At 39.7% G+C, this 19,412-nt stretch overlaps 1 protein-coding gene across 1 annotated transcript in view; it reads right to left on the bottom strand.

Annotated features, from left to right (window-relative positions):
• ift80 (intraflagellar transport 80 homolog (Chlamydomonas)) overlaps positions 1-19,412 on the bottom strand; it is a 110,058-nt gene that overhangs the window by 7,057 nt on the left and 83,589 nt on the right. The window contains exons 7-14 of the mRNA XM_037677527.1: positions 15,646-15,825; positions 12,730-12,848; positions 8,908-8,982; positions 8,224-8,387; positions 8,088-8,152; positions 6,559-6,694; positions 6,302-6,449; positions 3,573-3,744 (exon numbers count right to left, since the gene is read on the bottom strand). Coding sequence (XP_037533455.1) covers positions 3,573-3,744; positions 6,302-6,449; positions 6,559-6,694; positions 8,088-8,152; positions 8,224-8,387; positions 8,908-8,982; positions 12,730-12,848; positions 15,646-15,825 — 1,059 coding nt within the window. The remainder of the gene's footprint in view (positions 1-3,572; positions 3,745-6,301; positions 6,450-6,558; positions 6,695-8,087; positions 8,153-8,223; positions 8,388-8,907; positions 8,983-12,729; positions 12,849-15,645; positions 15,826-19,412) is intronic.

Below are 19,412 nucleotides of genomic sequence, written 5' to 3'. Positions count from 1 at the left end.
TTTTTTTTGTTGTTATATATTATATATACATACAACTGTCCAGATGACCTGACTGAACGTTGTTGGATTTTATACCTGGATTATTGAGCATGGACTTTGGTGTTTTGAAGCAGATTGACATGACTGTCGACGAGGGAAAGGGCGGGCCCCGGAGGAGACGGTGTGCCCCAGAGGCCATCTTAGCACCAACATAACTGTTGTTTTCCACTTTGGAGTATGCTGTTGGTGGATAACCAGTTTTGTTTGGTGTTACCTCGAACTGATGAAGCCTTTCGGATGGAAGGCGAAATGTCTCAGCACAAAAAAGAAACCATCCAGATGACCTGAATGAACGTTGTTGGCACTGTACACATGTTCAACCAAAACCTCCCTAGAGTTGCAGTCTGCTGCTACACTCCTGACTGGATCTTCAAAATTTTGCCATACAACTCCACTTCCAGCACGGTGGTGCAACTGGTAGAGCTGCTGCCTCTCAGCGAGCAGGTTAACTTGGTTCAAATCCTGGTCCGGGGGTCTTTCTGGGGGGTGGACTTTGCATGTTCTCTCCGTGCATGCGTGGGTTTTCTCCTCCGGTTTCCTCCCACAGAACAAAAACATGCATGTTAGGCTGATTAGTAACTCTAAATTGTCCCTAGGTGTGAGAGAGAGTGTGAATGGTTGTTTGTCTCGTTTGTCTCTATGTGTCTCTGTGATGGACTTGAGCCTGTCCAGTGTGTCCCCTGCCTCTCACACAGTGATGGCTGGACATGGGCACCAGCGACCCCCGTGATCCGAAAATGAAGAAGCGGGTAAAGATAATGGATGGATGGATAACTCCACTTCTAAAGCAACTCCATTGGCTCACAGTTCATTATCGAGTGGATCTCAAGGTTTTAGTTTTGACTTGGTGAGCTCTGCATGGACAGACACCAACTTACATCTCAGAACTTTTACATCCCTACACCCCTATCAGGGCTTTGATGTCCTGTGATTAAGACCTGCTCATTGTCCAGACCAGGGATCTGCAATCTTTGCAATTAAAAGAGCCATTTTTGTCGATTTGCTTACTAATTATAATGTCTGGAGCCGCAAAACCTGCTACAACTGTACTGTCAACTGGTGGCCCTCTGCAGGCCTATGTGAGTTCTCTTAATTGTTGAAGAATTAAGTATCCTACTTAAATAATAAAGTTAAAGACAGTATAAAATTAGGCCAGCTTGTTGGATATCCAGTTACATTTTTAAAGAAAAATAAATACTCATTTACTTCGACTTTGTTTTTTCTGTTTTATTCTTAGTGTTATCAAATATTCCTTCTCAGCAGCTTGTCTTAAAGATATTCCAAAACATTCTGGTGGTTTTGAGAGAAGGATCACACTGTGAGACTGGAAGTGGACTTAAAGTGTCTAACAAAGTACTAGCATGATGTAGTCCACATGTTTTACGTCTTGTATTTGTACTATTCTTCACATATTTGAAAATGTCAGGAAATCTGCTAAAGTAGCCATTTTCATTGTTGACAATAATTTAAATAAAATTCAGTTTTATTTTAGTTTTGGTCAAAGCCTGAAAGGGCCGCTGCAGAGAGACCGAAGAGCCACATGTGGCCCCAGATCTGCAGGTTGCAGACCCCTGGTCCAGCCAGACAGAGCTTTTTCTTCTGTGGCTCCAAGACTCTGGAACTCCTTCTTCAAACTCTCTGATTAGTGGACTCAGTGGATTCATTTAAAGTCCATCTAAAAACTTTTCTTTTTAAATCTGCTTTTGCTTACATTTGTTTTGTGCTTTTGTTTATTTTGTTTGTCGAAACACTTTGTGATTATTCTCTTGAGGAACCTTTGTAGCAGCTACCCAGTCACCCTATCAGGAATTTACATCCATGTCACCAGAGTGTCTCCACTGTGAGTGACGAATGATATCTGCATACGCATCTAGCTTGTTCACAGTGGGAGCTGCAGAAGCCATAGCACGCAGTTTTACATCAGGAGAAGGGGGGAGCAGGTGAGGCATAGGCGTCGCAACCATTATATGTGAAGAGGACGTGTCCTCCCCACATTAAAAAAAAAAAAAACGTTCATTTGGACCCCTCCACTTTTACTATAAAACATTAGTTCAAGCGGCGCAGTTTCTCTTTCTTCGTGAACAAATCCATTCCACTTGATTAATGGGAGAATACTCAAACCACTAAAACGCCACTCCAGGTTTTCCTGGTTACCTCCAACTCTCCACTAGCCTACAACCTGCAGTCTTTCTCATTTACGTCTCCTCCTGCTTCGGCTGAGATCGCTCACAGGTGGAGGAGATGGAGACACCTCTGTGTTGCTCACTCGCCAGTTTAGCAGCTTAGTGCGGGCAGTTGTTGACCGGGGGGGTTGATCATAAACATATAGACATGGTTAGGATGATGCTTGAGAGAAGGGGAGCGCTACGTCTGTAGCATCTTAGCAGTAACTGTGACGCTGTAAGACGCTGCAGGTGTAAGAGACGCTGTGTGTTCAGGTGCATTAAAGTTGAAATGTCTTTAAAACCCCACACCTTATTGTCCTCAAACTTGGTGAGAAACATCATTTAGATGAGTAGTGTTGAACACAAGTAAAAAAAAAGTCCAGTGGTGATGTTTTTTATTTCTCTATAAACACAAATAGTGCCGATCTGAAGTGCATTAAAGTTGAAATGTCTTTAAAAACAGAAGAATTTACACAAACATGGTGAGAAACATGCTTTAAATAGAATTAAAGTCAGGAAACCTAGATGAAATGTTGCTTTTTTTGTACACTGTACAATTTTTTGCACACTGGTGCGCGTGCGTGCGCACACACATGTGCACGCACACACACACTATAGTGTCCCCCCCACATTACAGATGCTTCTGACGCCCATGGGGTCAGGAGCTGGGTTTGTATGCAGTGAGGGAGAGGAGGAAGGGCCACATGAAGTCGCAGACTGGGAGAAAAACTAGCAGATTTTCAAGTATAGTTATAACTGTAGAGTATGAGACTATATCATTTTATATCGATATAGTCTCATTTTATATCGCGTATGAAATTATCTCGATATTTTAAAAATATCAAGATATCGCCCAGCCCTAGTTAGTACTATCATTCACATGTTGGCAAAATAAATGACTGGAAAACTGCTAAATTAGCCACTTCTTGTTGTTGGTACAACCAATAAACTTCAGTTTTATGTTAGTTTTGGTCAAAACTTAGAGCCACTGCAGAGGAACCAAAGGGCTGTATGTGGCTCCAGAGCCGCAGGTTGCAGACCCCAGAACTAGGCAATGGCAACATTTTAAACAAAGACCTTGTGCAACCTGTTAGCGCTCAGAATATGGGTTGGGGATCAGTCTCAGCTACTACCACAACAAACTTCGGTCAATTTCTGCAAAATTGGCTGAGCTAAAGCCCAAGATTACTTTCTGCATGTTCAATTAAATGCTTTCTGTTGATTAGTGAGATATTTTAACAACAGACAGACATAGGTTATTATCGTCTGCCTTTCAGTGAGTGGCGAGTGATAATAATCCCACAACAGTTATACCAGCAGCATTTATTAGAAGTTTTAAAACCCCTCTGAGACATTCTGATGTCTTACTTTAGCGAAGCGACAAAGGCGCAGTGCGTCCTCCCAGCGTGCTGATGTGCTGTACTCGTGCAGGATGGCGGCGTACGGAGGTACACTGCTGTACACCAGCGAACCGTCTCCTCGGCGTAACGTCACTTTAGTGCCGACGTAGTTCAGTATGTGGGGGGCACGGCTGAACTCACTTTGCACAAACATGTATACACGAGTTAGAACAAAAAAGGCATTCTCACATTTTGCCACAAAAAACTCAGAAGTGAACTTCTGCATCTGCAAGTCCTGAGAACGTAAGATGGTAAAAGTGCTGAAAACAAAAAGATTAAAAAACACGGAGCGTTCTGCCACACTTCATGATACAAGCACCAACATTTGCATAAACAATGCCTAGGACCTATGTTTTTTTAAATAAAATCCCAATGTGCACCTGAAAATAAAAAATGGTAGCCATTTTCCAACATGGCTGCCATTTTGCATGTGAAAAAGTTATTTTTCTTCGTAAAATTTGAATGGCTTAGTCATTCAGACAAAACTGAGTATTGAGGCAGATGTAAAGGCTGTGGTTTGGTCTCGAGTGCACACAGATTTGAGCACGCAAACGTGATGAGTAGAGCCTAGTAGTTATGAGTCACTGTCAAATTTTCAATGGCAGGTTTTGAGCGATCAGTCAAAAATCATGAAATATTTCTAGTGATAACTGTTTTCATTTATAAACCTCACAAGACATTCAGTTCTCTTACTTATGGTATCAAAATATGTTTGAATCCACAATTTATAGAATAACTGACATTTGTAACTCCATAATTGAATTTAGCATGCTAGAAAAACCTATATTTATATGCAAAGATTAGGAGTTTTCAATCATTCAGTCTCAATTCAGGTCAGAACAACAATAAAAAAACTTCTGAAGGTGGTCATCGGCTATTGTTTCTATAAATGGATCCTGCGATTTGTGGAAAATATAGGTCCAGGATATTATTTGTGCCAAATTGTATGCTTGTATCACAAAGTAAAAGATTGTTTGACTAATCTTTAGCACTAATGTACATCATTTTACAGTTTAGCAACAGCTGGTGAAAATAAAAAAGCAAGAACTACCAAAGCAGCTTCCAGCTCTTGTTTCTTAATTTTTGAGTTGTTGCTTGACAAATTTTGCTGTAACGTTTTAATATTTGAACTATAAACTCTAGAAGACTTTAAAAGGTTAAATAGATAGTTCCACTCTTTTGAAGTGGGCTTCAGTGGAAAGTCTGAAAACAATATCTTATCTGATGTAGATAGCTCTTATTGATAGTCTTAATTTGAAGAAAGAGTTTAGGTTTGACTGGACTGATGCTACAAGCTAGACTAAGACCAAAGTGAACTGGTGCCGTTTTAAAACATCTGCAGGCTCTACAATTTATTTTACACAATACCGTAATTTACGGACTATTGAGCGCACCTGAATGTAAGCCACGCCCAAAAAAAAAAAAAAAAGCGTACATAATGCTTGTCTATATTGTAAGCCGTGGGTGTCCACACTGTAACATGAGATATTTACACAGAAATATTTTTTTAACTTTTAACGAAATATGTACCGGTAACATACAGAAATACGTACAGTAAATACTTTTTTCTTAACAGTGCCTGTAACACAGCTGGTAAAAAAATAAATAAAATAAAATTAGCCTACCAGGAAGTCATTGATCACTATGTAGCATGGTTTATTTTAATTTTGTTTTATATACATTTCATTTTATATGAATGTTTATTGTTGTGTGTATCTCATTTATGTTTTTTGTTTAAAACTGGTCTCTCTTGTAAATGAGTCCTCGTGACTCAATGAGACTAACCTGTGTAAATAAAGGTTGAATGAATAAATGAAGCTTAATTTTCCTCCTGCTCACTGTGCCTTTGAGCTTGTGCTTTCGAGTGGCTGCAAATAATTTGTTGGGGGCACAACGGGGAGGGGAGGGAAGAACAGGGAGTAGAGCAAAGAAACCAAGTTTCAGTGGTCTACTGTGACCTGTTTGGTAATTTCATTGGTCAGATTTTGTTTTTTAACCTTTATTTATACAGGTAGTCTCACTGAGGCATGAGGACCCACTCCCCAAGAGACATGTATTGGGCAGCTGTGAGTGCCTGCCTGGGCGTGACGAGACTAAATGTTTTGATGACATGAAACTCGTTAGCCCGTCAAAAATAAAAATAAATAAAAAAAATCCATTAATTAGCTGCAGCATTGTATAAGACGTGGTGTTCAGAGAGTGTGAAAAAAGTAGTGGCTTATAGTCTGGAAATTACGGTAATTTTGACATAAATATTACAATATTGTTTCCTGATGTGTTTCTGGCTAGACTGTAAAAGCTGCAGCAAACTGATGTTGCTATTTGCACTTACAAAAAATATAAAGGAGATACTGACATAGTGGTTTAATTTTTTGTTTGTTTTTTGTTTTGCATGAACTGCTGCAAACCTTTTGAGAGCAGAGCTGTTTTAAAGTGGCAGCAAACCACTGGTTTGGACTCCTCTGTACTAGCCGTTAGCTCATCAGTTGAAAATACACATTTTTCTGTCTGATCTAAGTTGTCCAAAGAGCTATCTACAGCAGGTAAAATACTAAATGTTCATAACCTTTTCACAGAACCCTTCAAAAATATTTGAACTATTACTTTAATATAACCCTATGGCAAAAGGCCTAGCCCACACATCTTTGTAGTGAACAACAGCAAGGATTTTGCCTATGAAAAATACAAACTGTTTACCTGTTGTCCTTGATGAGTAGTGCTTTTGATAGCAGCTCTTTGTCGGTGAAGACAACACTCGGGTGGTACCACACTGTGAACTGGTTATCCTGGAGCCCACATAAGATGTTTGCAGAATCATTCCACGCCATACTGTGAACCATGCTGCCTATGAGATCGAACACACACCCTCTGTTAGGTGCACGCATGTATAAAAACTGTTACTACCCGGTACACACACACTGAGGAAAAAGTCAGTTCCGTGCTGCTTGTCTCACCAATTTTGCAGACTTTGGGTTCTCGCCCCAGATGACGCACAGAGGTCAAGTGAAGGTCACGGTTCTTGTCTGTCAGAGCAATTTTTCTGTCACTGGACGGGCCACACTGATCCAAAGCTATCTCCAAAACCTCCATCTACAGAAATACACACAATGAACAAAGATAAAAGGGTGGAGAGGAGGAAAACTGAACAAAAGACCAGAAAAAAGGTAGAAGCCAGGTTATAGTTTGCTTCACAACCTGTCTGCTAAATTTAACCGTGTATCTGTATGTAAGTGACAAAGTGGAAATATGTGTATATGAACCTTTTTGGTCACAGTTTGGGGTGTTTTGTATCTTTGGAGTCCTGTCAGTAAAAACCAGGCAGAAAACGATAATTATTGCTGTGACTTTTTATTTTATTTGATTCTAATTATTTCCCTTTTGTATCCCTTTTCCTCCAACAGTTTGGTTTTTCCAATTCTTTCTTCCGTCTTTGCTTGACCATGTGCTCATCGACGTTTAATGCAGAAATTTATCATACTATACAAAAAAACAAAAACAACAAACAACACATCACACTTGTCATTTGACATGGGAAGATGTACCTATTACCTACTTTCTGTACAGGGAAGATATAAACCACTTTATTCTTATTTTATTTATTTATTGTTGTTTCAGTGTTTTGACTATGACTGAGAGAGCTCTGCACAAGAATTTCAATGTACCTCGATTGTTGGTCTGTGCACATAAGGAAAAATAATACTAATTTGTACCTTTGCATTACCATAGAGTTTTTGTTAGGACTATTGGTTCCCAAAGTTGGGGTCGGGACCCCAATGTGCCACATAAATCCAAATGGAGGTCCTGAGATGATCTGTGGTAATCAAACTACCGTAATTTTTGACGTATAAGTCACAATTTTTTTTGCATAAATTAGCATGCCTGTGACTTATACAGTGAAGCAACATTTATGTTTTTTCCCCATATTTATAACCCAATTTTTGACAAAGATCTGACGATTTCATTCATTCTGACATGGAAAATATTTTTACTTTATTAGACATATTTGGACTGATGCTACTTATACGGTGGTGCGGCGTGTACAGCAGCAAGTACGGCAAATGTAAAAAATATTCACAATTGCACATTTTAGCTATTTTTGAAAGATAAAAACAGTAAGAAATGAATAAATCACATAATGGTTGTTATGGATGTTTGTGTTGTCACTGTACTATTGTGTCTGCTGATGTTTTATGGGTCAATAGCTCAAACGTTTGCGAATCATTGTGTTTTATAGAAACATAAAAAATAAAAAAAATAAATATTTCCGGCCTACTTTTCGTGCCATGACTGAAAAATATTTAATTTATTCAGCTCTGATTGTTTGTATCCATCTAGATTATGAATTTTTCATTTTCAGATGTAGCTGCACAGTGAACATAAGCAGCAGAGATGACTTTTTAATCTTCAGTCTAAAAAAGAAAAAGAAGTGGGGCTAATGCTTCCTAAACCCATTTGCTCTTAACGAGGGGAAAGAATTACTCACCTTGTGTGTGAAGGGCTTCCCTTCACGGAGAGCTTTTCCAGTCAAGACGTCAAAGAAGAGGATGACTGTTGGGAAGGAAAGAGAGATGATAAAAGCACATGGTTCTTAACGAATGCCGTCAAAGAGGCCTTCTCACCTTTTTCATCGCTCTTGTCTCGGATGGCGAGCGTGTCGTTACTGAGAGAGATGCCCTGAGAGTTTAGGATGTCGGCCCTCATTCCGGGAAACTTTGGGGAGGATATTAATCGACCCTCGTAGGAGAACGTATACAACCCTGATCCGTCCACAAGTAAAAAAAGTCTGCAAGAGGAGGACTCAGTGGAAGAGAGTGGAGTGATGCGGCGCAGTGGATGAGAACGGTAGCGTTGGGAGGAATAACGATGGGCAAAGGGAAAAGTGAAGCAGATAAAATGTTAGGATGTAAAAGAATAAAGAGATAATTAACTGACACGTTCAGGTGATTTATTACGTATCACACATTAATGCAGCATTAACTTACTATAAGCAAGATGTATCGAACTCAGCTGCGATTACAGAATAGCTACTAATCAGTTTAGCTCTTTGCTGAGTGTCAGAGAAGGCACTGGAGAATTGCACAAGAGCTACTCCATATTAATCTAATTTCCCCCAGTGGTTTCACTCTCAGCCTTATTGTATGACAGGGAATAACTAGAGCACACCCTGTGTGTGAGTGTGTGTGTGTGTGTCTGCTGCTTGATGAGTGGCTAGTGAAGAGAAATGGAGCATTAGAGAAGCTGACAGACGATCCAACAGCCTGTTCTATCTCTTGTTGCACAGCTCCCGGAGGTGGACGACTTACTTCTCTGCTTGCAGGATGAGGCTGACCGTTCCCTCCTTCAGATCAAAGATGAGAGGAGTATTCCAGTTTCCTGAGCTGTCGCAGATAAACAGAAAAATCACACTTTTAACTTTTGGGCAGAAAGAAAGAGAAGACTGTTCATAAATAAGATACGGCTATGAACCAGTGATTCACAACCTCGTCGCATCTCAGCATAAAGGGTGCAAGGTTGCAATGAGCAGTGATTGTCTACATGTATTTGAAATATGTGTAAAATAAAAAGACATCATTAAAAGTCCGAATGAAAACTCAAGTACAGTAGTCACTCGCTACTTGCTGGTTCGACTTTCGTGGACTCGCTCTTTCACGGTTTTTCAACGCTTGTCAATTTTAATATTACTCACAAGACTGGGACGTACGGGACAAAAAGTTAACAAAAAAAAGGAACTTCGGACAGGCGCCACCATTTTGTAGTTTTCTCTCAATAAGCCTACACTGTAACACCAAAAAAGAACTACACTATCCAGAAACCAACAATGCTTCCGACTGCTGCTTTTGTCAAAATGGAGGAAAAGTTTTGCAACGCAAAGTCAGAAGTAATGATCTATTTATTAAGCTCACAGAACTGGCAGGAAAGTCATAAATAATCCTGAAGCTCAATTATCCACGTGCACATCAACCTGGATGGGGCGGTGGGCTTCATGGCTGCAGGGTAGGTCTGCAGAAATGGAACCGAGCCAGATCAGAACTGAGCTGCTGTTCTGCAGAGCTGGTGAGTAAAATTTTGCAATACTGTAGAGTAGAGTACATATATGGGTGTTGTTAAAATTATGTAGGTTTAAGAGTTTAGATCAGGGCTATTGAACAAAACTGCTCAGGGGGCCACAGTTACTGAAAGCCAGCAGCTCAGGGGACAGACATCCAGCAATTAAAGTCATTATGTAAATAAACCAAGTTTTACAATGATCTGTTACCTTTCAAATGTGTTTGTTTTATTGCACTGAATCATAAATGCAATAAACAGAATATTGACTATTTGATTTCTAGTTGAAATGGCCAAATCTGAAACATTCCTGCAGCTGTTCGGTCACTTTGTTGTGGCAAAACAAGATGTTTCATAATGGTGAGTTCAGTCAGGAGGAGGCATTTTTCATTTTAAACTTACTGCCTACATCACTCCTGGAAAAAAAAAAAAAAAAAACGAAACAGGAAGTGTCTGTTTTTGCCATTGTTGTTTATTTTGAAATATTTTAAAAACTGGAAACTAGGGTTTCAGGTGAGCTCACCTTTAATGCCACAATATGACCACTTGACCAGGTCACCCTTGTGAAAGAGATCTCGATCTCAACGGGCTCTACCTGGTAAAATAAAGGTGATTGATTGATATGTGGATTCCCCTCCACACTGATTGAGATAAAATGTCAAAAATAAAGATCCCTAATAGCAGAATTACAAGGACACGTGTCTGTATCTGAAGGTAGCGGTCATCTTGGATTTTAAAAGGAACCCGTCTTACGTATGCAGCTACACACTAGAATGAAAGTCAGAACTTTACTTATTTTTCAAGTTATCACGTTCACAACATTCATGGATGGACAAATGGGCGGACGGAAGAAAGGACGGAGGGGATTTCCAATTTCTCCTTTTCACTCCACGATGGGGTACAAAAAGTCTGATCTTTTGCTTTAAATCCAGTTTTACTTACATTTACAACATTTTTCGCCCTATAAGTCACGTATTTTTGCAAAATTTGCGTGCCCTGCGACTTATACGCTGAAGCGACGTAATTATGAATTTTTCCCATATTTATAAACCAATTTTGGGCTGAGACATGACCATTTACCTTAATTCTGACTGAAAATAACACTACCATTTTCAGCTGCTAGATGTCACTCGAGTAGTATGGCATGCCGTTGTGTCCTGTAATAGGTAAAAGTGGCTATTAATGACACAATCGGCTTGCTACAGCCTGCCACCTTCGTTCTGCTCGCTTGGAGCATTTTGCTGCGCCGCCCCGGAATAATGCAGCTAATTTAACCATTGAAGTGCATTTATTAAGTAAAAGTTCAACTGAGATACACCTTTACTATAAAGTCGAGCAAACAAATAATCGTTTTAGATGCTTATCTTGTTAAATTTTGAAGAAATGCGCAGCGTTCCTCCTTCCTAATTTCCTCCCAGTCTGTGTGCTCCCGGAGCACCGAGGCCGTGAATACTTTTGAAATACAGCTGATTTGACCGTTAAAGTCCTTTTACTGGGCAGCACGGTGGCACAACTGGTAGAGTTGCTGCCTCTCAGCGAGCAGGTCCCTGGTTCAAAGCCCGGTCCGGGGGCATTTCTGGGTGGAGTTTGCATGTTCTCTCTGTGCATGCGTGGGTTTTCTCCGGGTACTCCGGTTTCCTCCCACAGACCAAAAACATGCATGTTAGGCTGATTGGTAACTCTAAATTGTCCCTAGGTGTGAGTGAGAGAGTGAATGGTTGTTTGTCTCATTTGTCTCTATGTGTCCCTGTGATGGACTGGAGACCTGTCCAGGGTGTCCCCCGCCCCTCGCACAGTGATTGCTGGACATGAGCACGGTGGCCCCCGTGACCCAAAATGGAAAAAGCGGGTAAAAGATAATGGATGGATGGATGGAAGTCCTTTTATTAAGAAAAGTTAGACTGAGACACACCTTTACTATAAAGTCAAGCAAACAAATAATTGTTTTTAGGTGTTCATCTTGTTAAATTTCGAAGAAATGTACAGCGACTCGTCCCTCTGTGCGTGCACGCTTCTGCAAATCAGCTTTTGAAATGCAGCTGATTTGACCGTCAAAGTGCATTTATTAAGTAAACGTTAGACTGAGACACACCTTTACTATAATTTCGAGCAAACAAATAATTGTTTTTAAGTGTTAAACTTGTTCAATTCTTGTTAAGTCCTCCAGTGCACACTCCCGGGCAGCCAATCGATTTTTGGCACAACGGCCCACATTTTCGGGTTGTCAGCGGCGATGTATAATAGATGCGACGTATACGGCAAAGCGACGTATTTATGGATTTTTCCACTTTATTAGACATATTTGGACTGATGCGACTTATAGGGCGGTGCAACGTGTACAGTGCAAAATACGGTACACATTTTTATGAAATAAATCGCTCGCCTTTAGCGGATTTAGGAAAATGAAGGCGTAAAGATTTGAACTCTCAAAAAACAAGTAATCAGATTGACCTCTGCCATTCGGCTTTATGAACCTATGTGTCAAGAGATTTTGGCTCTGTCACAATAAATACAAACATTTGCAGTGGTGTAAATAGCAAGAAAAAAAATAGAGAAGCCCTGCTGAATGCAATAAAAGCCTGAGGAAGTATCAATAAAAAATGGGGAGATAAATCTACTTATGGAGCATGAAAATATCAGTGACAGACAAGGACAAATAACAATCATTAAAGAGGAAAAGCGCTGCGACAATCTTTGAACAGATGATCATTTTGCTCTGTAGTTCTCTGTGACAAATGCAGCTGGTTTTCTGTGTGATGAATCCAGCAATGTAATGTAAAAATTATTGCATCATATTTCACAGAGCTTTAAAACACACTGACATTATGCAGACCAACATTGTGATTTAGTTTGTTTTCCTATAGCATCCTTCTTTGGTAAGATTTTAGCTGCACACTTTGAGTTTTTCAAGCCGAATGGCAGAAAAGCTCATCTTGCTGCAGGTCCTGGTAGCAAAAATAAGCAACAATCATGAATTAGCACAAAACCTAGAAACTGTGACTCTATCAGATGAAAAACTACTAGACAAGTACAAACAAGATGAGAAGCTAAAAAAAGAGGAGCAACGAAAAATCACTGACTTGTAAACGTAACACTGGAGGGAAGTGGCAACCACCAGGTGATCGAATGCAAGAGACGCTTTGATGACGCGATCTCTAAACTCCAAAATGTCAACCGCATCATTCAACACATTCCTCACCTGTGAAGAAGAACAAGAAAAAAAAAAGAAGAACAAGGCCGAAAGATGATGCAAAAGAGGGATATTATTGTTTGATATTATAGAGATTCCCTAAGCAGGGATAAACTTTACTCTAAATATTAATTTTATAGTTGAAAGAGAGCAAGTGCACATATTCTTTATTTTAAACCAGCATAGAAAAATATTTCTCTCTAACTGTGTAAATGACTGAAGGGGCTTTTTCAAGCATCAGGTGAAAGGTGGAGTTATTTTTACCGCTTTACAAATCTTCCTCCCTTGCAGCAATCTAAATTTACATGCAACACAACCAGGAGTAAATAACATTTGACCGCGAGGTGGTAATTTTGGCCGGCTGATTTACAAACTACTGGCAGATGTGCACTTTTATAACGGATGGTGAGGAGGGGAGAGGGAGGGAGACTGAAAACGTGCCAGCGAGGCTGGAAATAAACGGCCGATGACCGAACATTGTTTGGTTTTAAACAAACTGCACTTGTTGATAGCAGATGTGTGCACATGTGTGCTGGTGCATGTGTGTGACCTTGTTTCAGATGGTGTGTGTGTCTGTGTGTACACTTGGGTGTGTTAACTGCATGTAAACGCTACCTTGTGGTTTATTGTGAGTTTAAACAGTAGGGAGTGGAGGAGCAAGGACGGCAGCTACACAGGCTGACCATTGTCATCAAAGGGGTGCACAATGGTGCTCTGAGAGGGTCGCGCTATATTAATAAATGGCCACAACTTCTAAAAACTAGGCGTCGGCTTCTCAAGACGTCCTTAAAGCAATAGCTTAAACTTCCTGAAGTGGGGTTTTGTGGGAAAGTTACAAACAAATAACCTGATCTGTTGTAGCTATTTGAACAGCCACAGTTTGGAGAAATGGTTCATTTCTGACTGGATTGATGAGCCAACTACTAGTCTGAGAGAGACCCGACCCAAGGCTATTGCTGCCATCTTCACTCCAACATCGAAAAGTTCATAGTGGTTTATGCAAACTTTGTTTTAAAAACATTTACAAAGCTGTTAATTTTGCATTACAGTAGTCTCTCGCTACTTTGCGGTTTGAATTTCACAGACTCGCTCTTTCGTGATTTTTCAACGTAAGATTGTACATGAAGCACGATGGTCAACTTTAATATTACTCATGAGATTGGGATGGGACAGGATAAAAAGTTGACGAAAAAAACTTTGGACAGGTGTCGCCATTTTGTAGTTTTCTTTCAATAAACCTATACTGTAACACCAGTCAAAAGAACTACACTACCCAGAAAACAACAGTGCTTCCGGCCACTTCTTTCGGCTGAAACGGAGGGATAGTTTTGCAATGCAAAGTCAGAAGTAATGATCTATCTGTTAAGCTCACAGAACTGGCAGAAAAGCCTCAAATAATCCTGAAGCTCAATTACCCACGCACACATCAACCTGGATGGGGCGGTGGGCTTCGTCGCTGCAGGGTAGGTCTGCAGAACCGGAACCGAGCCTGACCGGAACCGAGCTGCTGTTCTGCAGAACTGGTGAGCAACATTTCGCAGTACTGTACAGTACATATACGTATGTTGTTAAAATTACATACGTATGTTGCTAAAATTACATAGGTTTAAGAGTTTAGAACATTGCAAGAGTGTGGGAAGGGTTTATAAAGCCTTAAAAAATCAATAAATACTAAAATAAATATAGCGTTCCTATTTCGTGGTTTTGCACCTATCGCGATGGTGTGTGGAACGTAACCCCCGCGGTAATTGAGGGGCTACTGTATACTTTAATTTTAATGAGATTATGGGCTTATATGTAAGTGAAGTGCTAAAAGCAGCAGCTAACTGTAGCACTTCTGGTGGAAATCTTTAATGGAATACCCGTGCACTGAAAAATTGGTATAAAGGTTGATAAAGTAATGTGCGTGTGAGCTATTATAAGGATTTAATGACAGAAAGCAGAACCACTTTTACCATCTTGTTTCTTGTATATAAAGCTGCACACCTCAGTACATAAGAGACATGACAACTCATACACCAGATCATTGTGACCATTTAATCAGACCTCATCCTTTTTCTACATCATCAGAAGCTAACTTTTGTACCTGTGCTCTAATGAAATTGAATGCAATAAAGACATCACTGATAATATCTTTAAGAAAAAGTTCAAACTGCTCCTACTTGTGAAAGTTTATGATTATTGTTTTTATTCACTTATGCATTCTGTATTAGCACTTTTAGAATTCTGTATGTACAGCTATGTATGTACATTCAAATTTACTGTTTTATATTTTTTCTGGTTGGGGTTCTTGGAAAACATGTTGTGTTGCTTTATGTGTAAAATCTACAATAAGTTAATCTCAGCCCCACTCAGGCTAACTGCGAATTCATCAGTCCAGTAAGAATTAAACACTACCCTCTCCAAACAGAGGTAACTCAAAGAGCCATCTAACACAGGTAATAAATTAGTTGTTCACAAGCTTTCCATAGAACCATCCTTCAAAATATTTTAACAGTTTCTCTAAATTTGGCCTTTAGGTTCCTGTGATACAATACAACACTGTTAATTTATACAAAACTCACGTGTGCCAAATAAGATGGCTCTTTTTTGTTTCATCCCATGAATATTTTTTATTGGTACTATTTATAATGGCTGTCCATAATACATTCTAACTCCTATTGAAAAACGAGTTTGTTTTACCCAACAGAAAATGAACAAATTAATTAAAAAGACTTGAGTAACTAAAAGACCAAAGTTGAATTTTTTTTTAAAGACAAAGGGAGCAACAAACTAAATTAGGGTGTTTCCAGCTCTTTGTCTTTACCTCCATGGTTCTTCTCTTGGTAAGAGTGATGACAAAGTTCTTCCACTCCCAGTGCTGCTCCACCACATGGGCAAAGATGACATGTCCATTTCCGCAGGCCCCGGCCAGCTGGGTGCCGTCCGCCGACCAGGCCAAGCTGAACACGCTGCCTGTGTTTGGTTTCTCCAGCGCATAGGACCACTGGAGACAGAAATGAGATAAAGGGATGGGCAAAACCGCGATTAGTACAGTTAAAGACAGGGGATACTAAAACACAATCAAGACATGTGAGCTTGTATACATTTGTTTCTGGGTACAATATATGACCGTAAGATTATATCAGTTAGTCATTGAGTTGTGATCAACAATCAAAGGGGAAACTGCTTATGATCGCTTCACTATTAACGGAGTAAATATTTATTGTACCACTGAAGACTTTTGACAATTCAAGGTGTAGAAAACATCAGTGAGACTCCTAAAGTGTATGAAACTGGAACATGGAGGTGGGGGTGGGACTGTTGTCATGCAGGTAGAGTTACTGGTTTACAAAAATGTTTGGTATGGTGTGTAAGTGACATAAATCGAAAAGGATGCTGCATTTCCCAGTAAAACAAAAAGCTACTACACAAGTCATATCTCTGTCAAAGAAAATGTTTAAGAAAGGCAGAATAAAATATAGGCAAAAAGAGAAAAAAAACATACAAAATGACTCTACTTGACAAGCAATACACATACAGCTCCATATTTACCAGAAATCCCTTTTCTTTTTATATTTCTAGCTTTCTTATCCTCTGTAACCCCCAAGATACCACAGCCCAACTAGTTTTTTTTCTTTCTGGCTGCTCCCTGTGTTAGGGGTCGCCACAGAGAACTAAGTCTCACGAATACCACAGCCCAGCTAATAAAGCACACTAATTGTTTTCACTTACAAATATGATTTGCTGTTGCCCACTTAACATCTTACTCCTAGAAGCACAGCAAATGAAAGTGGCTGGCTGATATGAGTTTAGATTGAAATTTCTCAGCCGAGATCTTCAACACAAATGGCTGCATTCACACTGTAAACTGCTTATGAGGGGAGAAAAGTTCTAATGTCAACCTTGGTCTGCCGACTCACTTGCAAGGGTGAGACAAGTGTGGCACAGCTGGCCAAGAGCTGCGGTGAACCTAGGAGCAAAAGGCTGTGTGTTTGTTGCCCTGTGCACATGCACATGCTCCTCACTGCCTCTGACAGGGCTGGAGGTACCAGTCAGCAGAGTGCAGGTTACAGCCCCGATGCTTTGATCTCGTTCCCTCTCCAGGTCCTCCTGTGTGCCTCAAACACACGCCACTCAGCTGGTTTTGGTCAGCTCTCTTTCAGCAGTTAATGCCATATCATAAATTAGCTGCAGGAAAAAATGACACCTCTCTTGTAGAAGGGACATAGTGTTAAAGTTAAAACTACGATCTAAACTTAGCACAAAAGTAAGGAAATATGAATTTAGTTGATTCATTTGTTTTTTGTGACAAGACTTCTTTGCTATGAATCTTATGTTAAAACCTATTTACTCTTAAACGGTGCCACATTTGTTAGAAAAATGTATTTGTGGGTTGAGCAGCAGAGTTAAGTATGTGGGTTGTGCTCATGAAAAAAACTTGCCAAATCTTCTCTGCCAAGGCCAAACAGTTTATTCTGCTAGTAACCCTGTTTTTTGTTGTTGTTGTTGTTTGTTTGTTTGTTTGTTTTATTTACTGGATAGGATGATTAATGTCTGAAGAAAATAGACAAATTAGCAACTAACAATGTATTCATTTAACAAGCAGTATTCTTGTTAGTATGTGGAAGGACCATACACAGCCACAACAGCCTCTTTCTCATGCTGCTCACCAGCTTGGTCACACACTGCTGTGGGATGGCATCTCATTCTTTAACCTGTTGTATGTCAGTCAATGTGGTTATGTTAGTTACTCTAAAACAAAGAGCCTGCTTCAGCTGATCCTTCAGGTTTTCAATGGGGTTGAGGTCAGGGCTCCATCCTCTCCACTTCCAAAATCAGGTGGTAGTCTGATAAACCCCACCCCGTGGGGTCAAGCATTGTCATCCAGAAGAGTTTGGTCTGACTGTAGAGATAGTATTGGATTGTCACTGGTTGCTCATAGGTGCTGGTAACCAGATGCCAATCAGGCCCCAGATTATCAGCACCTGAGGTACCAGAAGCTCAAAACAAGTCAATAAAAGTATGATACATCTGACCTTGGCAGACAACATTTGGTAAGATTTTCATGGGTGCATCCCACATACTAAACTCTGCTGCTCAAACCACAAATGCATTTTCTTTATAAATGTGGCATCATTTAAGGGAAAATAATCAGGATTTGCAACAATAAGATTTATTGCCTCTCTTCCTCCCATTTTAGTTATGTAACCTTCCATATACTAGCTAAAAGAAAAACTTTATTCTTCTTATAAATGTATTTTTCATATTAACGTTCCATCCTATTTATCTAACTTGAGTGAAGGTGTGCTTATACAAACTCGGCTGCCGAGCAGCTTGGACCAGCATTTACCATAACAAGAGAGCTCATTTATTCTTCTGCTAACATCTTGAGATGGCCTGCTCCATGTTAAAGCACCCCAGGGAGAAAAGAGAAGCAGTGGAGTGAGAGGGATGGATAGGTGGAGGGTCAGAGATGCCGCTGAATGTATACACCAGACTGTAATGAAGCAAGACATATGATATTGGGCTGTGGAGCACTGCTGGAGCTGTGCTTACCTAATGCTTTTAACACATTGAGCCATTTGACACTTTCTAAAGCCAGCAAGTGAGAAAGTGTGTGTGTGTGAAGGGCTCTTTATGAGTGTGTACCACATAGACGTGTGCATGTGAGACAAAAAGCATATAAAATGTTTATATAAAATATGCAGTGCATTTTGAAAAATGCAGCAAAGTAGGAGAATATATTACGAGGATTTATATATGTGTGTAAAAGGGGGAAAAAAAAGTTCAGATTTCCCAAGAAAAATGTCCAAAGTCAGTTTTTGAGCTGCATGTCTGTGTAAAAGAGGTGAAAATCCTCTGGATTGTCAGTTGTCAGCCACTGTTTGACTTTACGACAAAAAGAGAGGACAGTGTGGAGGGTGTACTTGACAGAAATAAACTTTCTGGATATTAACAACTAACGAACACAAAATAAACCTTTCCAGTGCAGAATTCTGTTGGTTATGCATCTTCGTTCCATCCTTTAATTATTTTGATATACTGAAACACAGCTGACCAAACAGCCAGGATAAACGGCATCAAGAAGTTGTAAACAAGAACCATATGCGTCAATCCCTTATTTTTTTGGTTCTAATACAATTCTGATTTTTGAATTTGAATGTCTACTACCGGTAATTTTAATTAAATTCAATTCAGTTTATTTATATAGCGTCAAGTCACAATAGAAGTCATCTCAGGGCACTGAACAGAAACATTCATATATAAAATAAGTCAACAGAAACATTCATATTTAAAAATAATAATTTAACATTATTTATCTGAGGAGCAGACTGCTTTGAGTTTAACTCCATCGCAGAACTCTCATCTTGAGCAAGCATGAAGGCGACAGTGGAAAGGAAAAACTCCCTTGTGAGGAAGAAACCTTTAGCAGAACCAATCAATCAACCTTTATTTATACAGGTAAATCCCATTGAGCCTCGAGGACTCATTTACAAGAGAGACCTGATTTCAACAAAGAAAGATGACAACAATGGACAACAGCAACAACAATAAGCAGTTATAAAAACTCGTACTACAGTTTTTTTTTTT

Source organism: Nematolebias whitei, chromosome 6 (genome assembly GCF_014905685.2).
Source record: "Nematolebias whitei isolate Nwh7 chromosome 6, NemWhi1, whole genome shotgun sequence".
Lineage (NCBI taxonomy): Eukaryota > Metazoa > Chordata > Actinopteri > Cyprinodontiformes > Rivulidae > Nematolebias > Nematolebias whitei.
This window is presented reverse-complemented; position numbering and strand designations above follow the sequence as displayed.